This window comes from Neolamprologus brichardi, chromosome 9, assembly GCF_056152115.1.
Source record: "Neolamprologus brichardi isolate AB-2024 chromosome 9, ASM5615211v1, whole genome shotgun sequence".
In the NCBI taxonomy this organism is placed as follows: domain Eukaryota; kingdom Metazoa; phylum Chordata; class Actinopteri; order Cichliformes; family Cichlidae; genus Neolamprologus; species Neolamprologus brichardi.
The window spans coordinates 411,595-431,855 of NC_142112.1; the positions used below are offsets into that span (position 1 = coordinate 411,595).

The window sequence follows — 20,261 nt, forward strand, 5'->3', positions numbered from 1 at the left end:
TGCTGTTCACTGCGTGGGAAGAAAACTTCTTTTTGCAGCGAAAAAACCTCTAAACTTCCGAGCAAGCACCGAGTACGCTACCAGGGAATGGGAAATTCACAGACAAACTTGCGAATTCTTTCAATGACCGCTGCGGCACGCCTGCACCAGGGCAAACCTCTGCCTGCCCCACTCCTGCTATAAAGGTGAAAATAGAGCAACAGGACTGCTAGTCTGTGATTTTATTTATTTTCTGCTGTTTTACTTGCATCTATTTGAAAGACTGAGTGTAAACACAAAAACCTATTTTATTTTATTTGCGGGAATGTGCAGAAAATAGGTTTAAATGTTAAACAAATTTCTTCCAGTCAGAGAATGTTGCATATAATTTAAGTTTGCTTGATGCATAAAGTTAAAAGATTAAAACTAATAAAAAGAAATTTTAAAAAGAGACTTTTTTTTCATTTGATTACATTTTATATAACCTTCTAAGACCCGAACTCTTCCACGGCATGCATTTTTAATTTCTCTTTGATATTTGGGCTGATTGGGACCCGATTAATGTAAAAACAAAGAATTACCAGATTTTTTTTTAACCTTATTTTTGTTTCTAAGAAAAATGAGAGCCACATATGAGGACATTTGCTTAAAATTTCGATAGAACAGTGGCAGTATAATGTCCTCGTAAGTGGATATCAGGCCCTTGTAGTGCAAAATTGAGTCTTTTGGTCTTGAGCCACTGGGCGATTGTGGCTCAAGAGTTGGGAGTTCGCCTTGTAATCGGAAGGTTGCCGGTTTGAGCCCCGGCTTGGACAGTCTCGGTCGTTGTGTCCTTGGGCAGGACACTTCCCCCGTTGCCTACTGGTGGTGGTCAGAGGGCCCGGTGGTGCCAGTGTCCGGCAGCCTCGCCTCTGTCAGTGTGCCCCAGGGTGGCTGTGGCTACAATGTAGCTTGCCATCACCAGTGTGTGAATGTGGGGACTAGTAAAGCGCTATAAAAATACAGGCCATTTATCATTTTTAGAATTTAAATAACCCAAAATGTGATGTCCACTTTTTGGGGGAAGTAATCAGTAATTAGTTACTGGAATTGCCTGTAACTGCATTTGTGCCTGCATAGCAACAGTTGATGAAAACGTGTTAAAAAATAAGCATGAAATGAACAAGTCAAAAGGAAACATCTGGAGGGTGAGACTGTTGAAACAAACAGCCATGTATGGCAAAAAGTTGCGGATAACGGAAACTTATTTAACTGTCATTAACTGTAACTGATGCATGTTATATTCTTTGCTGGCTCAAGAAGGGGCTGAACCCTGACATATTAAAACCATTTTGAAGTGTGCCTTTTATACATCTTCCCACGTGTGTGTTTAATAAAATAATCATTTGACTGAACTCATTTGGGCCAGTGCTGGTTTGTTCTTATCCTCAATATTGAAGAATCACGACACCATCCAAAGATAAATAAAAGGTCACTTGCCAATTCTGAAAGCTCGGTTGTTTATAAAATAATATCATTCAGACTTTAAATGGGAACGTTAGGATCCTGACCTGAGAGTTTCTAGTGTACAATGTGGACTCCGCAGTGCAGCAGACAGAAGTTTCACTCCTGAATCCCGCAGGTTATTGTAACTCAGGTCCAGCTGTTTCAGACTACAGGACTGGGAGATGAGAACTGAGGAAAGAGCATCACAGCTTTTCTCTGAGAGGTTACAGCCACTTAGTCTGAAAACAAACAAACAAACAAATTAATTAAATCAGTAAAATGAAACCATCTTTTTTAAAAGCCAGCATGCAATACAATCAATGATTAACTAGACAGCTTGATTAGAACACAACTGTCCTTCTATATCAGCACTTAGTCCTTGTAAACTGCACCTGCTCCACCTTCTGAATCAGAAGACATGAAAACAAACTGTAAATCTAGAAGAAACATAATTTCTGACTCGTAATTGTAAATGTAATCTTAGATCCATTTGTACATTTTAGAGCCTGATACTAAAATATAGCAGTGGACAGCAGGGACATTCACAGCAGCAAGATTACAGAAGATGACTCGGTTCAGTAAATATTATACTCATGCTGTAAGGAAATACGAAAGGTAGGTAAAACTGGTTGTTGCAGCCATCCAGTAAGACATGCTTTGTACTGCTGCAGTTTGTGACACCTGGTGGATGAGTTGTGAAGGATGATGAAACAAACACTTCAGTCAATGTTTTTCTTCTAAACTGGATGTAATTTTGGCAGCCGAGTGTATTTCACAGTCTATCCCAGGAACCAATCAGAACACAACAAATAAATAACTTTACCCACTTGGATCCTTATCATTCAAGATTGCAAAAAGATTCTCAGAGAATATGGTGATTTTAGATGAGAGAGATGATTTGGAAGATGAAGAAGGGGAAGAGTTTTCAAAACTTGAGGCATTTTGTCTTCACTGTATAGGACAGAGAAGGCGGACAGAATGACACACAGGTATGGTCTTGGGCAGACTCAAACCCAGGCCCTGGAGTCACACCTCTAACCTTCAGTACACGGGTCATTGCTCAGCCGGGTAAGCTGTAACAGCAGTGTGAGAGTTAATTTGAAGACAATGATAAGAATGATGAAAAGAGCAGTTTGGAGTGAGGGGAGAGAGCAGGCCAAAAACAAAAAAGAAACAAAAACACACTGTGGAAGACAGAGGCAGAGTTTAATCATCATTTCAATTCAACAGCAGAGCATGAACACATGGAAAGTGGAGAAAGGTGGGTGAAGAAGTAATGCTCAAGACACCCTGAGAAGCGCCCAAAAAAGTAAGCTTAAATAGTGCAACTAAGGATGTTTCTATGGCTGCAATGATTCACTGAGTAATGCAAAAGCTTTGTTTAATGCATGAGCCGCCACACATGGAAAAGACGGTGTTTCACCAACATTTGCTACTAAAAATAGACCAGAAATGTATCTAGGAGTATCTAGTATCTAGGTATGCATTTGAATATAAAGTATTACAACATTAGGCACATGCAGCCCCAGTTTTTTAAAAAAGAGTGATAACACAAAAGCAGCAGTGATGATCAGAGTTCATGGTGGATTCAGCATCTCAAGTACAACGAGTTCTTGAGCCATTAAAGACGTTACAGTTGTATTGAAGAAATTAAAAAAAAATTATGATACAAATTCATACAAAGACAGAAAGCCTGCAGAAATAAATCACTGACACAGTTGGATGTTAAGTAAAGACATGAGTACAAATGTACTTACAGAGCTTTGTAGGATGCTTTGACCACTGGCAGCATTCTCAGAAGAGCCTCCTCTGAAGCAGAGTATTTATTCAGGTCAAACACATCCAGATCTTTTTCTGATGACAGTAAGATGAAGACCAGAGCTGACCACTGAGCAGGAGACAGTTTATCTGTGGAGAGCCTTCCTGATCTCAGGGACTGTTGGATCTCCTCCACTAAAGAACGATCATTCAGTTCATTCAGACAGTGGAGCAAACTGATACTTTTCTCTGCAGACAGATTCTCACTGAACTTCTTCTTGATGTACTGGACTGTTTTCTTATTGGTCTGTGAGCTACTTTCTGTCTGTGTCAGCAGACCTAGTAGGAGACTCTGATTGGTCTGCAGTGAAAGACCCAGGAGGAAGCGAAGGAACAAGTCCAGGTGTCCATTTGGACTCTGTAAGGCCTTGTTCACAGCACTCTGGTGAAGAGACTCTTTTTTTCTAAAAAAGCTAGACCGCTTGGAGTTTGTTTGTTGTTGTTCCAGCAGATTGATTCCAGAGTTGATGAAGGTCAGATGGACATGAAGAGCAGCCAGAAACTCTTGAACACTCAGATGAATGAAGCAGAACACCTTGTCCTGGTACAATCCTCTCTCTTCTTTAAAGATCTGTGTGAACACTCCTGAGTACACTGAGGCTGCTCTGATATCGATGCCACACTCTGTCAGGTTTGATTCATAGAAGATCAGGTTTCCTTTCTGCAGCTGATCAAAAGCCAGTTTTCCCAGAGACTCAATCATCTTCTTGCTCTCTGGACTCCAGTGTGGATCTGTCTCAGCTCCTCCATCATACTTGACCTTCTTCACTTTGGCCTGAACCACCAGGAAGTGGATGTACATCTCAGTCAGGGTCTCGGGCAGCTGTCCTCCCTCACTGGTTTTCAGCACATCCTCCAGAACTGTAGCAGTGATCCAGCAGAAGACTGGGATGTGGCACATGATGTGGAGGCTTCGTGATGTCTTGATGTGGGAGATGATCCTGCTGGCCTGCTCCTCATCTCTGAATCTCTTCCTGAAGTACTCCTCCTTCTGTGGGTCAGTGAACCCTCTGACCTCTGTCACCATGCCAACACAGTCAGGAGGGATCTGATTGGCTGCTGCAGCTCGTGTGGCTATCCAGAGGTAAGCAGAGGGAAGAAGTTTCCCCCTGATGAGGTTTATCAGTAGCACATCCACTGAGGTGGACTTTCTAGGGTCAGTTAGGATTGTAGTTTTGTGGAAGTCCAGAGGAAGTCGACACTCATCCAGACCATCAAAGATGAACACAACCTGGAACTCTTCAAAGCTGCAGATTCCTGCTTCTTTGGTTTCACTAAAGAAGTGATGAACAAGTCCCACCAAGCTGAACTTTTCCCCTTTCAGCACATTCAGCTCTCTGAAAGTGAATGGAAATATGAACTGGATGTCCTGGTTGGCTTTGTCTTCAGCCCAGTCCAGGGTGTATTTCTGTGTTAAGACTGTTTTCCCAATGCCAGCCACTCCCTTTGTCAGCACTGTTCTGATTGGTTCATCTCTTCCAGGTGAGGCTTTAAAGATGTCTTCTTGTCTGATTGTTGTTTCTGGTCTGTCTGGTTTCCTGGATGCTGTTTCAATCTGTCTGACCTCATGTTCATCATTGACCTCTGCAGTCCCTCCCTCTGTGATGTAGAGCTCTGTGTAGATCTGATTCAGAAGGGTTGGGTTTCCTGCTTTAGCGATCCCCTCAAACACACACTGGAACTTCTTCTTCAGCTTAGATTTAAGTTTACAACAACACTTTTGAAGAACCTCTGAATTAAAAACAGTAAATCAGGTTATTACTCAGTTTAAAAAGTGTCAAGACCTTTTTTTATTATTTATCTTTTTGCATCTTTGTGATAACTTTATCTTAAACTTCGTCAGACATTTGAGTCATTTCTTCTCACATCAAATTAGGTCTTTTACTCGACCATCTCTGATTTCCATGAAGAAAGAAATGCTACAAAGTGTGGATGTGCATCCAATTTCAGGTAAATGAAATTCTCTCAATTTTTTAAAAAGAGACTGTTGATCTCCAGCAGGTCTTTTTCCACAATAAAATTAGAGGCAAAGCCTGAAATTCTATATGCTGCATATGAAGGACTCAGGATTGTAATTTTGGAGTGATACATCTGAAAATATTACATTTTATATTGTAAGTATTGGCAATTTAACATAAAAAAGGAAATATAATGATGCAGTCTTGTAAACTCTATGGAAAAGTGTGTGTGTGTGTGTGTGTGTGTGTGTGTGTGTGTGTGTGTGTGTGTGAGGGGGGTGGGTCACATTTTAATACATTTTTCAGAAATTCAAAACATTCAGTTCACCCTCAAACATAACCTAAACATAACCTAAAGCTCTGTAACTTTGTGTCTTCTGTTTTAACTTGATGTGACTAAAGAATATCAATATTTAGGTTACTTCTTTTGCATACAGTGGCATAAAGTTAGAGATGATTAAACCAAACACATGTTCACTCATTAGAGCTCACACTTTAGGCATACTGCTGAGGCTACCGAAATGCCATGTGGAACAAACAGAGCTCTGATTGGTCAGCTCATGCTTCATGTGTTTCTGCCTTATCAAAATCTACAGACAAACAGATCAGAAGTCTTACCTTCTGATAAACACAATGAAGGTTCCAGTTCTGAGGGACTGCCTGTTGGAGGAATGTGCGCCTTGAATCATGAGCTCGTCTTTTAAAAAATTAAAACTTGCATGGCTTCAAAATAATGTAAATATAACATTTGTGCTAAATTATATGAGGAAAAAAGACAAAATTAAAACTTATCCTAAAACAGATCGTCACAGTTTATTTTATGAATGTGTTAATGTCGTGTCTGCATACTGTACTGACTGTCTAATGTTGTTTTTTTTCTTCTGACTGACCTTTTTTAATCTTCTTTAAAATCCACCTCACCACCTCCATCACATGGTCAGTAGTGTATGTCTCCACCATAAGATCCACTGTTCTCATTCTGCTTGCTTTCTCCAGTCGGCTCTTTTTGATGGTTGTGAAATGACCTCCAGGTCCATTCTGTAGGTAAAAGCGAAAACGTTCCAGCTCCTCTTCTCCCAAATCATCCAACATGTTGAGCAGCTGCTCCTGAACAGATGCCTCCATCTTTGACCTGTAAAACATGAGAGAGCATGTAAATCATAGTCTCATCATATCTACTATTTAGTGATTCAGTATATTTTACAGAAGATTACATGTTTAATCTGGATTATGGGAAAAACACTGGATACTGAATTCTAATGAATCAATGAGTAGATGTGATGTGCCCTCTTGTGGGAATACATATTTAAATTACTCGAACTTCAGCTCCAACACTGCTGTTAAAATATAAATTAAAGAGGAACTTATAGAACTGATCAAACTGTCAAAAGGAAACAAAGAGATGTTAAAATCTTTAGAATTTTGCTTTTTATCAACCGATGTCTGTACTGATCACATTAGAAGACATCACTTATTAAAAAAACATGAACTATGAAGTCAAATAAAGAAAATAAATGGGCAAGACTCCAGAATAAGATAAACATTCAAATTAGTTTTATCGAGATTTTCATATATACTGGCACCTGTTTAACATGAAGTTTCTATATCTGCTCTAGAGTCAGGAATGTGGCACCAATAAGGAATTCATCACAATCATAATTATGACAATTCTCTGATGATGGGATAACTCTGGTCCTTGAGATGGTTCAACACACGCCACTTCACATACAAACATAAAAGTGTGTGTGAAAAAGAGCTGAGCTGACATTAAACATGATGGAGGCTTTATTCACAAACACTGAGCTACAACAACATTTACACACATACTACCTCTCTTCAGGAGAAGAACCAACTCTCTTTAACTCGTCACTCTGTAAGGACACAGAGCTGGGTGGAGGTCCAGGTGGGTTCCTGTGAATAATGATGGAGCAGTGATGTGAGTGCTGAGCTGTGACATGGAGAAGAGTCATGGACAGTTAGAGATGGTCATCTCACCTCTGAGCTTTGGTCTGGCTCTCATGTTCCCCACACAGAGTGCTTTTAGAGGGAGGGACTCCCTCCTCTCTGTCCTCACACTGATCCATGCTGCTCAATTCACATCAGCTCACACACACACTTTCTACCATCACCTGCAGAGGAAACAATTCAATTTCAATTCAATTCAATTCAATTTTATTTATATAGCGCCAAATCACAACAAATGTCGCCTCAAGGCGCTTCATAGATACAGAGAAAAGCCCAACAATCATATGACCCCCTATGAGCAAGCACTTTGGCGACAGTGGGAAGGAAAAACTCCCTTTTAACAGGAAGAAACCTCCGGCAGAACCAGGCTCAGGGAGGGGCGGCCATCTGCTGCGACCGGTTGGGGTGAGAGAAGGAAGACAGGATAAAGACATGCTGTGGAAGAGAGACAGAGATTAATAACAGATACGATTCAATACAGAGAGGTCTGTTAATACATAGTGAGTGAGAAAGGTGACTGGAAAGGAAAAACTCAATGCATCATGGGAATCCCCCGGCAGCCTACATCTATTGCAGCATAACTAAGGGAGGATTCAGGGTCACCTGGTCCAGCCCTAACTATATGCTTTAGCAAAAAGGAAAGTTTTAAGCCTAATCTTAAAAGTAGAGATAGTGTCTGTCTCCCGAATCCAAACTGGAAGCTGGTTCCACAGAAGAGGGGCCTGAAAACTGAAGGCTCTCCCTCCCATTCTACTTTTAAATACTCTAGGAACAACAAGTAGGCCTGCAGAGCGAGAGCGAAGTGCTCTAATAGGGTGATATGGTACTACAAGGTCATTAAGATAAGATGGGGCCTGATTATTTAAGACCTTGTATGTGAGGAGCAGGATTTTGAATTCAATTCTGGATTTAACAGGAAGCCAATGAAGGGAAGCCAAAACAGGAGAAATATGCTCTCTCTTTCTAGTCCCTGTCAGTACTCTTGCTGCAGCATTTTGGATTAACTGAAGGCTTTTCAGTGAGTTTTTTGGACATCCTGATAATAATGAATTGCAGTAGTCCAGCCTGGAAGTAATAAATGCATGAACTAGTTTTTCAGCGTCACTCTGAGACAGGATATTTCTAATTTTAGAGATGTTGCGCAAATGGAAGAACGCAGTCTTACATATTTGTTTAATATGTGCGTTGAAGGACATATCCTGGTCAAAAATGACTCCAAGGTTCCTCACAGTGTTACTGGAGGCCAAGGTAATGCCATCCAGAGTAAGAATCTGGTTAGATACCATATTTCTAAGCTTTTCAGCGCCGAGTACAATGACCTCAGTTTTATCTGAGTTGAGAAGCAGAAAGTTAGTGGCCATCCAAGTTTTTATGTCTTTAAGACATTCCTGCAGTTTAACTAATTGGTGTGTGTTATCTGGCTTCATGGACAGATAGAGCTGGGTGTCATCTGCATAGCAGTGAAAATGTATGCTATGTCTTCTAATGATGCTGCCTAGGGGAAGCATGTACAATGTAAACAGAATTGGTCCTAGCACTGAACCCTGTGGAACTCCATAATTAACCTCAGTGTGTGAAGAGGACTCTCCATTTACATGCACAAATTGGAGTCTATTAGATAGATATGATACAAACCACTGCAGTGCAATACCTGTAATACCTACAGCATGTTCTAATCGCTCTAATAGAATATTATGGTCAACAGTATCGAATGCTGCACTAAGGTCAAGAAGGACAAGCACAGAGATGAGTCCACTGTCAGAGGCCATAAGAAGATCATTTGTAACCTTCACTAAAGCTGTTTCTGTGCTGTGATGAGCTCTGAAACCTGACTGAAACTCTTCAAATAAACCATTCCTCTGCAGATGATCTGTTAGCTGTTTGACAACTACTCTTTCAAGGATTTTTGATATGAAAGGAAGGTTGGAGATTGGCCTATAATTAGCTAAGACTGCTGGGTCTAGAGATGGCTTTTTGAGTAAAGGTTTAACTGCAGCCACCTTGAAGGCCTGTGGTACATAGCCGATTATTAGAGATAGGTTGATCATATATAAGATCGAAGAATTAATCAATGGCAGAACTTCTTTGAGCAGTTTTGTAGGAATGGGGTCTAAAAGACACGTTGATGGTTTGGAGGAAGTAATTATTGACGTTAACTCAGAAAGATCGATTGGAAAAAAAGAGTCTAACTTAACATCAATGGAACTACAAGTAGCTGTAGATAATATTACATCTGTGGGATGATTATTGGTAATTTTTTCTCTAATGATAAAAATTTTATTTGTGAAGAAGTTCATGAAGTCATCACTAGTTAACGTTAAAGGGATGGTTGGCTCAAAAGAGCTCTGGCTTTTTGTCAGCCTGGCTACAGTGCTGAAGAGAAACCTGGGGTTGTTCTTATTTTCTTCAATCAGTGACGAATAGTAAGCTGTTCTGGCTTTGCGGAGGGCTTTCTTATAAAGCAACAAACTATTTCTCCAGGCTAAATGATGATCCTCTAAATTTGTGACACGCCATTTCCTCTCCAGATTACGAGTCGTCTGCTTGAGGGTACGTGTTTGAGAATTATACCACGGGGTCATGTACTTCTGATTAGAGACCTTAGTTTTCACTGGAGCTACAGTATCCAGAGTCACACAAATCATTCATGTGCACATCAACTGAGAGCTGCAGAGGTCATGTCTGAGCCACTCCATCTAAGACACAGCTTTCATCAGTTCACTAAAAAAAAGTGTCACAGAGCCAAGTTCAGCCTCCAAATCCTCCATTGCTGTAGTCCTACAAAGCAGCAGGTCAAACATGGCTGTAGAAATGGCAGAGAGCAGCTTTACTTCAGTAACAATGCCCAGTATTCCAGGTTAACTGGTTTATAGTTATGTCACGGACCCGGATCTGGAGGACTCGGGGTACGTGAGCAGTGTGGACTGTTGTTGTTGCTATTATTTATTATTATTATTATTATTATTATTATTATTATTATTATTATTATTATTATTATTATTATTATTATTATTATTATTATTATTATTTGGTGTATGTGTGTGCACTGTTCTGCTGTCTGGGGTTTTGTTCCATGAGTCTATGTATAGGGAGGTGTGTGTGTGTGTGCGTTGTTGCGGCTGTAGCCAGGAGGCCAGGCTACAGGCACCGTCAGGCCTGTGGATGACTGGCCACGCCCAAGGAGGATGCCACACACCTACAGCTGATCAGTATCGGCGGAGGGAGCTACTTAATGGTGTGGTGAAGCCTCCACCGACCCGGGATCATTGCATGAGACTTCAGCTTAGTTAAATTTGTGTGTTTGTTTCCCCAAGAGAAGTGTGGAGCGCTAGAAAGCAGCCAGCACAGGGAGTGCTTAGACATGGGAGCGGAGAGCACAAAGACACGGACCTTTAGGGAAGACACGACATGGGAGTGAAGGGAGAGCACGGGAATTTATTGCCTGTTTTCGCACTGTAAATAAACTTACCATTCGCAGTGAAGAGTCCTTCATTTTGGGAGCTATTTTCCCCACATCCCCACGGTTTGCCCTGCTAAATGGTGAAAAGTTAACTGGATAGATTGGTTTATATGATGGGTTTCAAACTCGTGGCCCATGGGCCACTTGAGGCACGTATATTGACGTGAAACTCACGGCAGGGTATTCGCTGTATTTTGTAAACTGACCCAAAAGCAGATGCTGAGGGAGGAACTGCAGGTGTTCTAAGGAGCTTGGAAAGAAAAGCGTCTGGACTTCTTTGAGTTGCTTGAAGACTTTTCACCTCTCATCCGAGAAGCTTCTTCAGTTCCAAGGATCAAATTGTGGAGAGTCCCAGATTTAAACCCAGTGAGAGTTTCCCCCCCAAAGAGGGACAAAGGACCCCCTGATGATCCTCTACCTAATCACATGAGCCAAGATGTGAAAGCAGGTGTGGGTCACAATCAGCCAGAGTTTTGGGTGAGCTCATTGTGAAACCTGGCCCCACCCTATCATGTGATTTCCTGAGGTCAGATGGCCCAGGATGTAAGTGGGCGTTAATGTGTCTGGGAAGGATCTCAAAACTGGATTATAGATGGTTGGTCTTCCTTGGTCTCTTGTGTTCTAAGGGCCTACGGATGTCTGGAGTTTTGATCTCCTCCATACCTGCTTCATGCCCTGGAGGACGGGGCTGTGGCTCCCCCACACCCTCTAGCAGATCATTACATGTAGGAACCTTTTAAAAATAAGCTCGTTGATGCTCACAGGTGTACACACGGGTGCTCACACACACAAACTACACCCTTTTTGGCTCCTACCTCAAAGCACACTGTGCTGTCGATCTTACGTGCTGCACAATAATGTTTAATATTTAGTATTTACTGTCATATTCCCATATATCATTGTGATGTTGTTTATTGGTAAATGGACTGGTTCTTATATAGCGCTTTTCTACTCATCTGAGCACTCAAAGCGCTTTACACAACTTGTGCATTCACCCATTCACACCCATTCGCACAAGCACATCTCTCTAAGTGCTTTTATAGCTAACATTCACACACATTCATACTCCGATGGATGCATCGGAGAGCAATTTGGGGTTAGTATCTTGCCCAAGGATATTTGGCATGCAGACTAGGCGAAGCCAGGAATCGAACCACCAACCTTCCGATCAGTAGATGACCTGCTCTACCACCTGAGCTACAGTCACCCACGTATTGTATTGCTCTCCTTTTCTTCTGCTTGTTTTCTTTTTTCTTTCTCAACAGGTGATCCAGGTGATTGATAGATGTATTTTTTTGTCTGTTTATTTAGTTGCTTTTTGTTTTTTTTGCCCTTTATCCCCGTCCCTCTTCTCCACAGTTTTTCCCCCTCTTCCTTTCTCCCTTTTCTTTTCCTCATTCAAGTCTGTCCTGTATCTAACAAGTGAAAATAAAAAATAAATAAAATAAACGGTGACATTTAACGTATTTTATCTGATAAATAAACCCTGTAAAATGTATTTAACCCCCCCAACAGCCCTTTTGAATGTCTCCCTAGTATGGCCACAACACCTCACTCTTGGAGCACTTTTTTGCCACATGTATCGCAAACCACGTCTCAGCTGTTTGTGGAGGTAAAATAAGTCCGCACATGACTCCAATTACGCTCAGACATTGTTGTGAGTGCGCACGCCAAGGGGCTGCGAGACATTTATACAGCCATATTTCACTATGAAAGGCGGAAGAGGACGTAGTTCCTTTGAATGTAGACAATCCGAATGATATAGTTTCTTTCCACTGTGTTCCTGTTAATGATAAACTCCAAATTTACTGTAAATTACTAAAATATCGATATTTTAATGTGAGAATCAATTCTAGAACATAAATCATTGGTATCGAAGGAATCGATATTTCAGGATCGATCCGCACATCACTAATTTTCAGCCCTGGAGCAACAGGTAACTTAATCACCACACCTGCCACACTGAAATAAATCCTTGAGGGACTTTTTTAAGCTTTCATCTCCATAAAGGTAACATGGCAGTAGCTGAGTGTAAATGACCTCATTAATCTTTTGTAAATTGTTGTGTAAACTTATGAGTGGCTATTATATTGTTGGAGCTTGGACCCAGCGGATGTTTTTATTTTGAAAGTCACAGAGCGACGAGGTGCCGTAAATCAAGTGGCATAAACCATATAGCAGAAGCGCGACTTTTAATACACAGAGAGAAAGTGTGCTCTATGGTTAATGGACGGGAATGGGAAAAAGAACGGCTATTAAGGTGCAATCCAGAGTTGAAAGCAATTCCTTAGCACCTGGTTGATCAGGGAACAAGGTTTGTAACAAAGTTTGTCCTGTGGATATGTACTTTGTTGTTTTATGGATCATATAGCTGCTGACCGCTACTAAGGATGAAGGCTAGGTTTTCCCCCACTAGAGGGTGCTAACGTACATGTCATCATGTTTAGGCAGCGATGCAACGATTTCACTGTTATATGCAATCATTTACAAGTTTTAGTGTTATTTGTTATGTAAGGTAAAGAGAATTAATTTGTGATTAATGAATAAGGTAAAGGGTTAAAGGTAACACACTGTTTGATTTACTAATGTTTTTTGTTTTTATTCTGTATGTTGTAGCTCTTACGGTGTGTTCACATACACGGCTGTTTAATAAAAGGATTGTGAACCATCAGTTTCACCATCTTTTCACCATCTTTTTCACCACAGTCTCAAATTTATGAATAAAAACACAATTCTTCTTATTTCAGACCAGTGTGATTTACCTGCACAGGTAAATCACACTGGATAAAATGGATGGATAAAACATATTTGGCAGGTTGTTAAAAGTACTTACAGCTTAGAGACGCACTGCATCCACTTCAGTTCTTTCTGTGTGAGAACAGCCAGTGATTTTTTAAAAAGGACTGGTTGTGTATTTGATGTTGCGTGTCTGTTTTATCTGACCAGAAATGAGAGTCACTCTTGACCTGACCTGAGAGTGGATCAACCCCAGAGACTTCCTGTGTGGATTTAAACAGTTAGAGAAATGTTCCTCTTTAAAGTTTGAGGAAGCTTTCTTTCTTCCTGTGTGTTGTAGGAAGTAACAGCTGAACTTCTTTTATTTGGGGCTTAAACATGTTGGACAGGATCCAGACAAAGCAGATCACCATTTTTTCTCTCATTCTTATTTTTTTTAAATAAAGTTTAATTACAATTTACACCAATATGAATGCATGATGGGATTACAACTGTATTCAACAACTATAACAATTAAGAACAAGCCTGGTGAAAATGAAAACAACAATAAATAAAATAAATACATAGATTTGAAATTAAATTAAAGTAAATTATTAAAAATTAAGTAAATTAGCTAGAATGTCAAAATTTTTCAGGTTTTGCTCATTATTTTTTCAACAGACTCAACTTTAAAACCAGAAAATGAAGGAATATCTGCCTGTGTTAGGAAGTGGACACAGGCACAATGAATCAAAAGGGAAGTGACCCTCCTCTAGTAAGAGTCATATTACTGTTAGTGGTTTAGTCTTTGTCCCACATACAGGTTCAGACAGGTATTCTTTTATTTGTTTCTCAGGTAAATGTAATCCAAAAGTGTCAGAAACCAAGAGATTTAAATATTAATGGGGCATTTCAAATTATGAACTCAATTACTAACAATTTAACACAGTGGTTTTCTCTACAACTCACAGATGAATGATAATTTATTACTATTGTTTCCTAAAAATTGTCATTGTCTCCCAGTCTGATTCAGTCCACTTTGTCTCCCTCACTCTCTGTCTGTGTTAGGCTTTGACACCAGACTGTTAAAAAAGAATAGTCAGTGGATTCGGTTCCTCAGTATTTAAACATTTGTCAGCTTTTCCTGTGAGAGACTGAAACTTGTCTGTACAAATATGCATATGTACAGACAGATACATTTAATAATCATGAAAATTATGTTTTATTATATTACAGTGATTTAACGTTAATTTACACTTGAAATGTGAAGTCAAAGTCTATTTACGTAACTTTAATGATATTCTAGAAGAACAGAACATTACTGTAAAATGCACAGTAAGATACCTTCATATTAGGATTTTTTCCTACGGTCGCAGCCATACCCGCGACCTTGTGGTTGTTAGTTCACATTCATTGGCCGATGCTTAGCGTCATGTTATTATGTGTCCCAACATCCAATGGCATGTCACATTGTTTTCATGGCCACACCCTCACCCCAGGTGCAGAGGCCTATTTCTGTTCAGGAATGTTGTGAATACTTTGAGAGTTATATTAATTGCAATTCCTACCTCTACATTTCTTTTTCAAAATATATAATTAGTACAGCGTGGCCTGTAACAGTTGCTATTGTAATGCCTCCTGTCTCATGACTGGTGTGTCACCCCCTTTTTGTTCTTCTTCGCACTCCTCCTGTAACGGATGCTCCCGTGTGTACGCGGACTAGTGTGCTCTTTAGTAATGTGTGGTAGAGGTAGGACTTTTATTTTTGATATAGTAAATAAATGAGTACTTTTTGGAAAGTCGGAAGCTGTTGCTCATTCGCTATCCACCTGCACACCTCCGCGGCTGGCTTCATCTGTGGTGGCTGTAGCTCAGGTGGCAGAGCAGGTCAGCCACTAATCAGAAGGTCGGTGGTTCGATCCCAGGCTGCCTCCTGGCTGCATGCCAAATATCCATGGGCAAGATACTAACCCCATATTTGCCTACTGGTGGTGGTCAGAGGGCCTGGTGGCGCCTGTGTCCGGCAGCCTCGCCTCTGTCAGTGCGCCCCAGGGCAGCTGTGGCTACAATGTAGCTTGCCATCGCCAGTGTGTGAATGAATGGGTGAATGACTGAATGTAGTGTAAAGCGCTTTGGGGTCCTTAAGGACTAGAAAAGCGCTATACAAATGCAGGCCATCTCTACCGCACGTTACAACTGGCACCCAAACTTTTTCCCCTTGGACTTCAGACGATTTTTGTATCCCGCCGAGGATTCTTCTCTTCTAGCACGTGAACTGTCTCTGAAATCCCCCCACTTTTGCGGACGCTCAGACGTTTTCCCCAGCCATGGCCGCAGCCTCAGCTCAGGTGGGACCCGACTAATTTCTGGATACCGCGGTGTGCCGCTGCTCCGCTTGGGAGAAAGAAAAAGAGAGAAGCTGACTCCGCGACGCGAATGGACTCCGTGGATTTGTTATTTGGACGTGCTGTTGGTTTCGTCTTCTAAGGATTAATTCTTCTGTGGAGAGCCTGGACATGAACATTTCTGCTGGCTTTTCATTCCCCTTTCCCTCTGCTGAGACTAGACTGACTGTAGCACATGTAAGTGATAACTTGGTCGACTACAACCGTTGGTGCTGGTCTTCGGCTCAGTATAACGAAACAATTTAAAACTAATCTTGCATTAAGCTCTAGTGTTGCAGCCATGCTATTGTAATAACATGGTTCTGATCACTCCAGTCTAATTTCAGTTGTTGGGCGAAATTTTATTTGTGGTTTTTCTAAATTTAATCTTGAACACATTTTTGCAGTTTTGTCTTTCTAGTCTGACCTAACTGACTCTTTTACTGCTATATCAATAACTGCGCTGTGCCCTGGAGCGGCTTAATTTTTTTTTGAAATCGCAATGGCACACTACCCAGACGACTCTGACTCAGACAGAGTCCCTCCCCCTCCTGCAGTCCCACAGTCTCCTGTTTTCCCAATGGCCACATCGACACCTCATGTTCCTGCGAGGGACAAAACTGAACCCACCAACAGTACCAATCCGTTCCTGCCCAGCAACCCATTTCAACCTACAAATCCTTTCCTCCCATCTCACTCACTCGAGCTCAGCAGCACTTCCAGAGTGATTGCGGCAGCTTTACATCATGCCAAACTGGAGCCTCCTGTGTATGCTGGGGACGGCAAAGTGCAACCTGAGGACTGGTTAAATGCAGTTGGCACATACAAAGCCTCATTGAACCTAACCGATGGGCAATTGCTAAACGAACTGCCACACTTTCTTGCAAAAGATCCCGGGAAATGGTTCAAGACATTGAGCTCCCACATCACATCATGGGCTCAATTCTGTCAACTGTTTAAGACAGTTTTTCTGCCCTCAGAAAAACCAAGAACGCATCCTGAGAGGAATTTTGGATAGTGTTCAGGCTCAGGACGAACCGCTCCCAACCTTTGTTGCCCACATGTTGAGTGAGTTTGACAAGCTGAAGGGTCCTCCACCTGAAAAAGACAGAATCGACCTAATTAGTAAACATGCTCTTGAAAAATACAGAGTTGCCCTGTATGGCGCTAATGTCACTTCTGTAATGGACCTGCTGCTACGTGCTCATGAGCTTCACTCAGTGCTTGGACCACAAAGACCACAGCCTGCTTTATGTGGCAAAGACAACTATAAGCCTGAACCTTACTGCTTCAAATGCTCTCAGCCAGGGTTCACTACACGCACCTGCCCAAATTGTAACACCCAACCTCATTTGCCACAACGAGCCTCAAACTATTTACTGATTGAAACAAGCTGAATGTCAAGTCCAGCCATTGCCGGCACCTGGCCCCTCTGACCCTAGCCATGAAAAGGTGGAATTAAGCAGCACCACATCCCAGCCACAGTACAGGCAGTCGGGAAACTACAGGGGGGGGAGGACATTTCACAGAGGCCAACCTTCCCCCAGTTACTAACGGAGCCTCACACGCCCGATTCACTACAGGGTGGACACAGTCTTGGACACTTGGAAGACAATTTTTCACAAGTCCACTGGAATACCCCACTAAGAACGAAAGTGAACTTCAATGCTTCATCTGTGGATGCTACCCTCGACACGGGTGCTTCCCTCTCGGCTGTACGAACAGATCTCATTCAAGTAAATGACTCTTACCCTAGAAACACAAGTGAGTGGAATGGTCCTGCAGTTAACCTCGCCAATAATGCTCCCTGTATCCCTGAGGGTGTTATTTGGTTCAATATTGGATTCATGAACAAGAACTTTTACCAGCGTTTTGCAATAATACCAGATTTGTCCTCTCCTTTCATTCTGGGAATGGATTTTATGGCAAGAGCTTCTGTTTCTATTCACATTCCCACTAGAACAGTCTACATTGAGGACATCCCCTGCCCACTCGCAAACGATGAAGAGGACCTTCAAAATGATTACTCACATTCACCTGGAACACTGATGTCTTTGGACTTGGTTCGCTCAGACTTAACAGCCAAACTGTCTGAAGCAAGTCTCTTAGAGAAAAACAAGGATGCTTTACTCAATCTGCTCAGCAAGAACTATCGCACGTCACTTGCTAAGAAACGTGTGATTGAAGAACAAGTGCAACAAATGTTTAAGGACAACATCATTGAACCTTCCACAAGCCCTTGGGCAGCTCCTGTAGTCATTGTAAATAGAGCGGTCGCGGAACCAAGGTTTTGTGTGGACTTTCGAGGGCTCAACCAAGTTACCCGAAAAGACTCTTATCCCCTGCCTCATGTAGATGAGTCTTTGGACTTTCTGGCACGGGGAAAGTTTGTCTCGACATTGGACTTAGCGCGACGCTATTGGCAGGTTGCTGTAGCAGAGGACTCGAAGCCTAAAAATGCCTTCATCTCTCACTGCGGTCTCTTCCAGTTTCGGGTGCTGCCCTTTGGGCTCTGCAACACACCTGCAACTTTTCAGAGACTCATGAACTCTGTACTTGCTGGCCTCATTTACAAAACGTGCGCAGTCTACCTGGATGACATTGTTATCGCCTCACCTACCTTTGAACAGCACTTGGTGGATCTTGAGGAGGTGCTGGGCAGACTCCAAGCTGCTGGCTTGTCATTGAAGCTCAAAAAGTGCCAATTCTGCCTCGATGAATTCACCTTTCTCAGGTACCGCATCACATCATCAGGTGTTAGGCCTGATCCAGACAAAGTAAAGGCGGTTAAGGAGTTTGATACCCCAACCTTGGTGAAACACGTCCGTCAGTTCCTTGGCTTGACTGGCTATTATCGGCGCTTCATTCAGTATTATGCCCGCCATGCCGAACCTCTTCACGCCATCACCAGAAAGGACAATGCTTTCCACTGGGACGACAGCTGTCGAAGGGCCATGGACACTTTGAAGGACCATGTCACATCAGCCCCGATCCTGTCATTTCCAGACTTCAACCGTCCCTTTTCCATTCACGCCGATGCATGTGACATTGGTCTTGGGGCAGTGTTGATGCAAAAGGATGACAAGGGTCGTGAGTATGTTGTGGCTTTTGCTAGTCGCTCCCTTCACAAAGCTGAACTCCCCTACTGCACTTCAGATAAGGAGTGCCTTGCTGTGATATGGGCTCTGGAACACTTCCGCCCATATGTTGAAGGTGTTCATGTTACTATCTTCACTGACCACAACAGTCTCAGGTGGCTCATGTCTCGTCAAAACCCAACGGGCCGACTCGCCCGCTGGTCACTTCGTTTGCAGGACTTTGATTTCACAATAGTGCACAAACCTGGTGCACAAAACAAAGTTCCCGACGCACTGTCACGCAACCCTTTGCCTCTGACCTGTGACAGGCCGACTGATCTTTTACCAGATCATGCTGTTATGGGCAGCCTGGACATTCGTACTCTGCCCCCCGTCATTCTGGCTGACCGTTCACAATTGAGACAGCTGCAGTTAGACGATCATGTCACAGATCCACTCCTCAGAGACATTGAAGCAGACTCTGAACAGCTCGGACAGTACCACCTTGTTACAGCATGTTGTGTATGACTCTCTTTTGTATTACAGAGAACCCAAGTCCACATGTGCTTTGCACCCTTTGAAAGAGCTGAAACTGTTTGCCCCTACTTCCATTAGAGCAGTGGTTCCCAAACTTTTTTTGCTGGGCCCCCCTTGTTTTACAAGAAAAATGTTTGCGCCCCCCCTCACGCGCGCGCACGCACGCACGAACACATCCTCCAACCACACACACCCATATTTTGCTCCATTGCGGTTTATTTCACACCTCAAACATTTAGTAAACAATTAAGCAAATAATTACAAGTAATCTGCAATAAATTACAGGTAGTAAGAAAATAAACTACTAACTCTTTTACGCTATGTCCACACCTACACGGGTATTTTTGAAAACGCAGCTGTTTTGTCCACACGTAAACGGCGTTTCGAATCACCGAGAATGGAGATTTTTTAAAACTCCTTTTTTGCGCTTACTGGACGAGGAATACAGAGTTCGTCATGCAATGTCAAAGGTATGTGCCTTTTTTCACGTCACGCTGTGTGCACGTTATTGTTTACATGAGATGAATTGCAGAATGGCAGGTAGAGACGAAATACTGTTAATCTGACTATCTGCAGGTTTTACACACTTACATATACATGCAGTTACTGTCCCTCCATTTACAAAGGCAGAGGCGTCACGGTGTAATTATTTTACATGTAGTTGTTTTTTTCTGTGTAATAATATTCAACATTGCTATCAATACATTTTTCAAAAAATCCCTCTGCAAAATAGGTCCAAAAACATAAACAACTGTTGGACGCTGTTTGTCCGTGATTTGAACCGGGGAACAAATTGTGGCAGGATCAGCCTGATGTTATTTGTATCCCACTGTAACTTTACTGTATAAAGAGCTAACATCTCCAAAATGTCAGGAGTAGTTAG

The 20,261-nt window shown here is 42.0% G+C and overlaps 1 protein-coding gene and 1 pseudogene across 9 annotated transcripts in view; one reads left to right on the forward strand and one right to left on the reverse strand.

The window, feature by feature from the left end:
- The window catches only part of LOC118456097 (protein NLRC3-like), a 559,092-nt gene that overhangs the window by 21,602 nt on the left and 517,229 nt on the right, over positions 1–20,261 (reverse strand). For all 9 annotated transcript variants that reach the window (XM_087845764.1, XM_087845761.1, XM_087845758.1 and 6 more), the window contains one exon: positions 1,530–1,703. In XM_087845764.1, the coding sequence (XP_087701890.1) occupies positions 1,530–1,703 (174 nt within the window). The remainder of the gene's footprint in view (positions 1–1,529; positions 1,704–20,261) is intronic.
- On the forward strand, positions 16,315–17,554 carry LOC148101063 (uncharacterized; annotated as a pseudogene).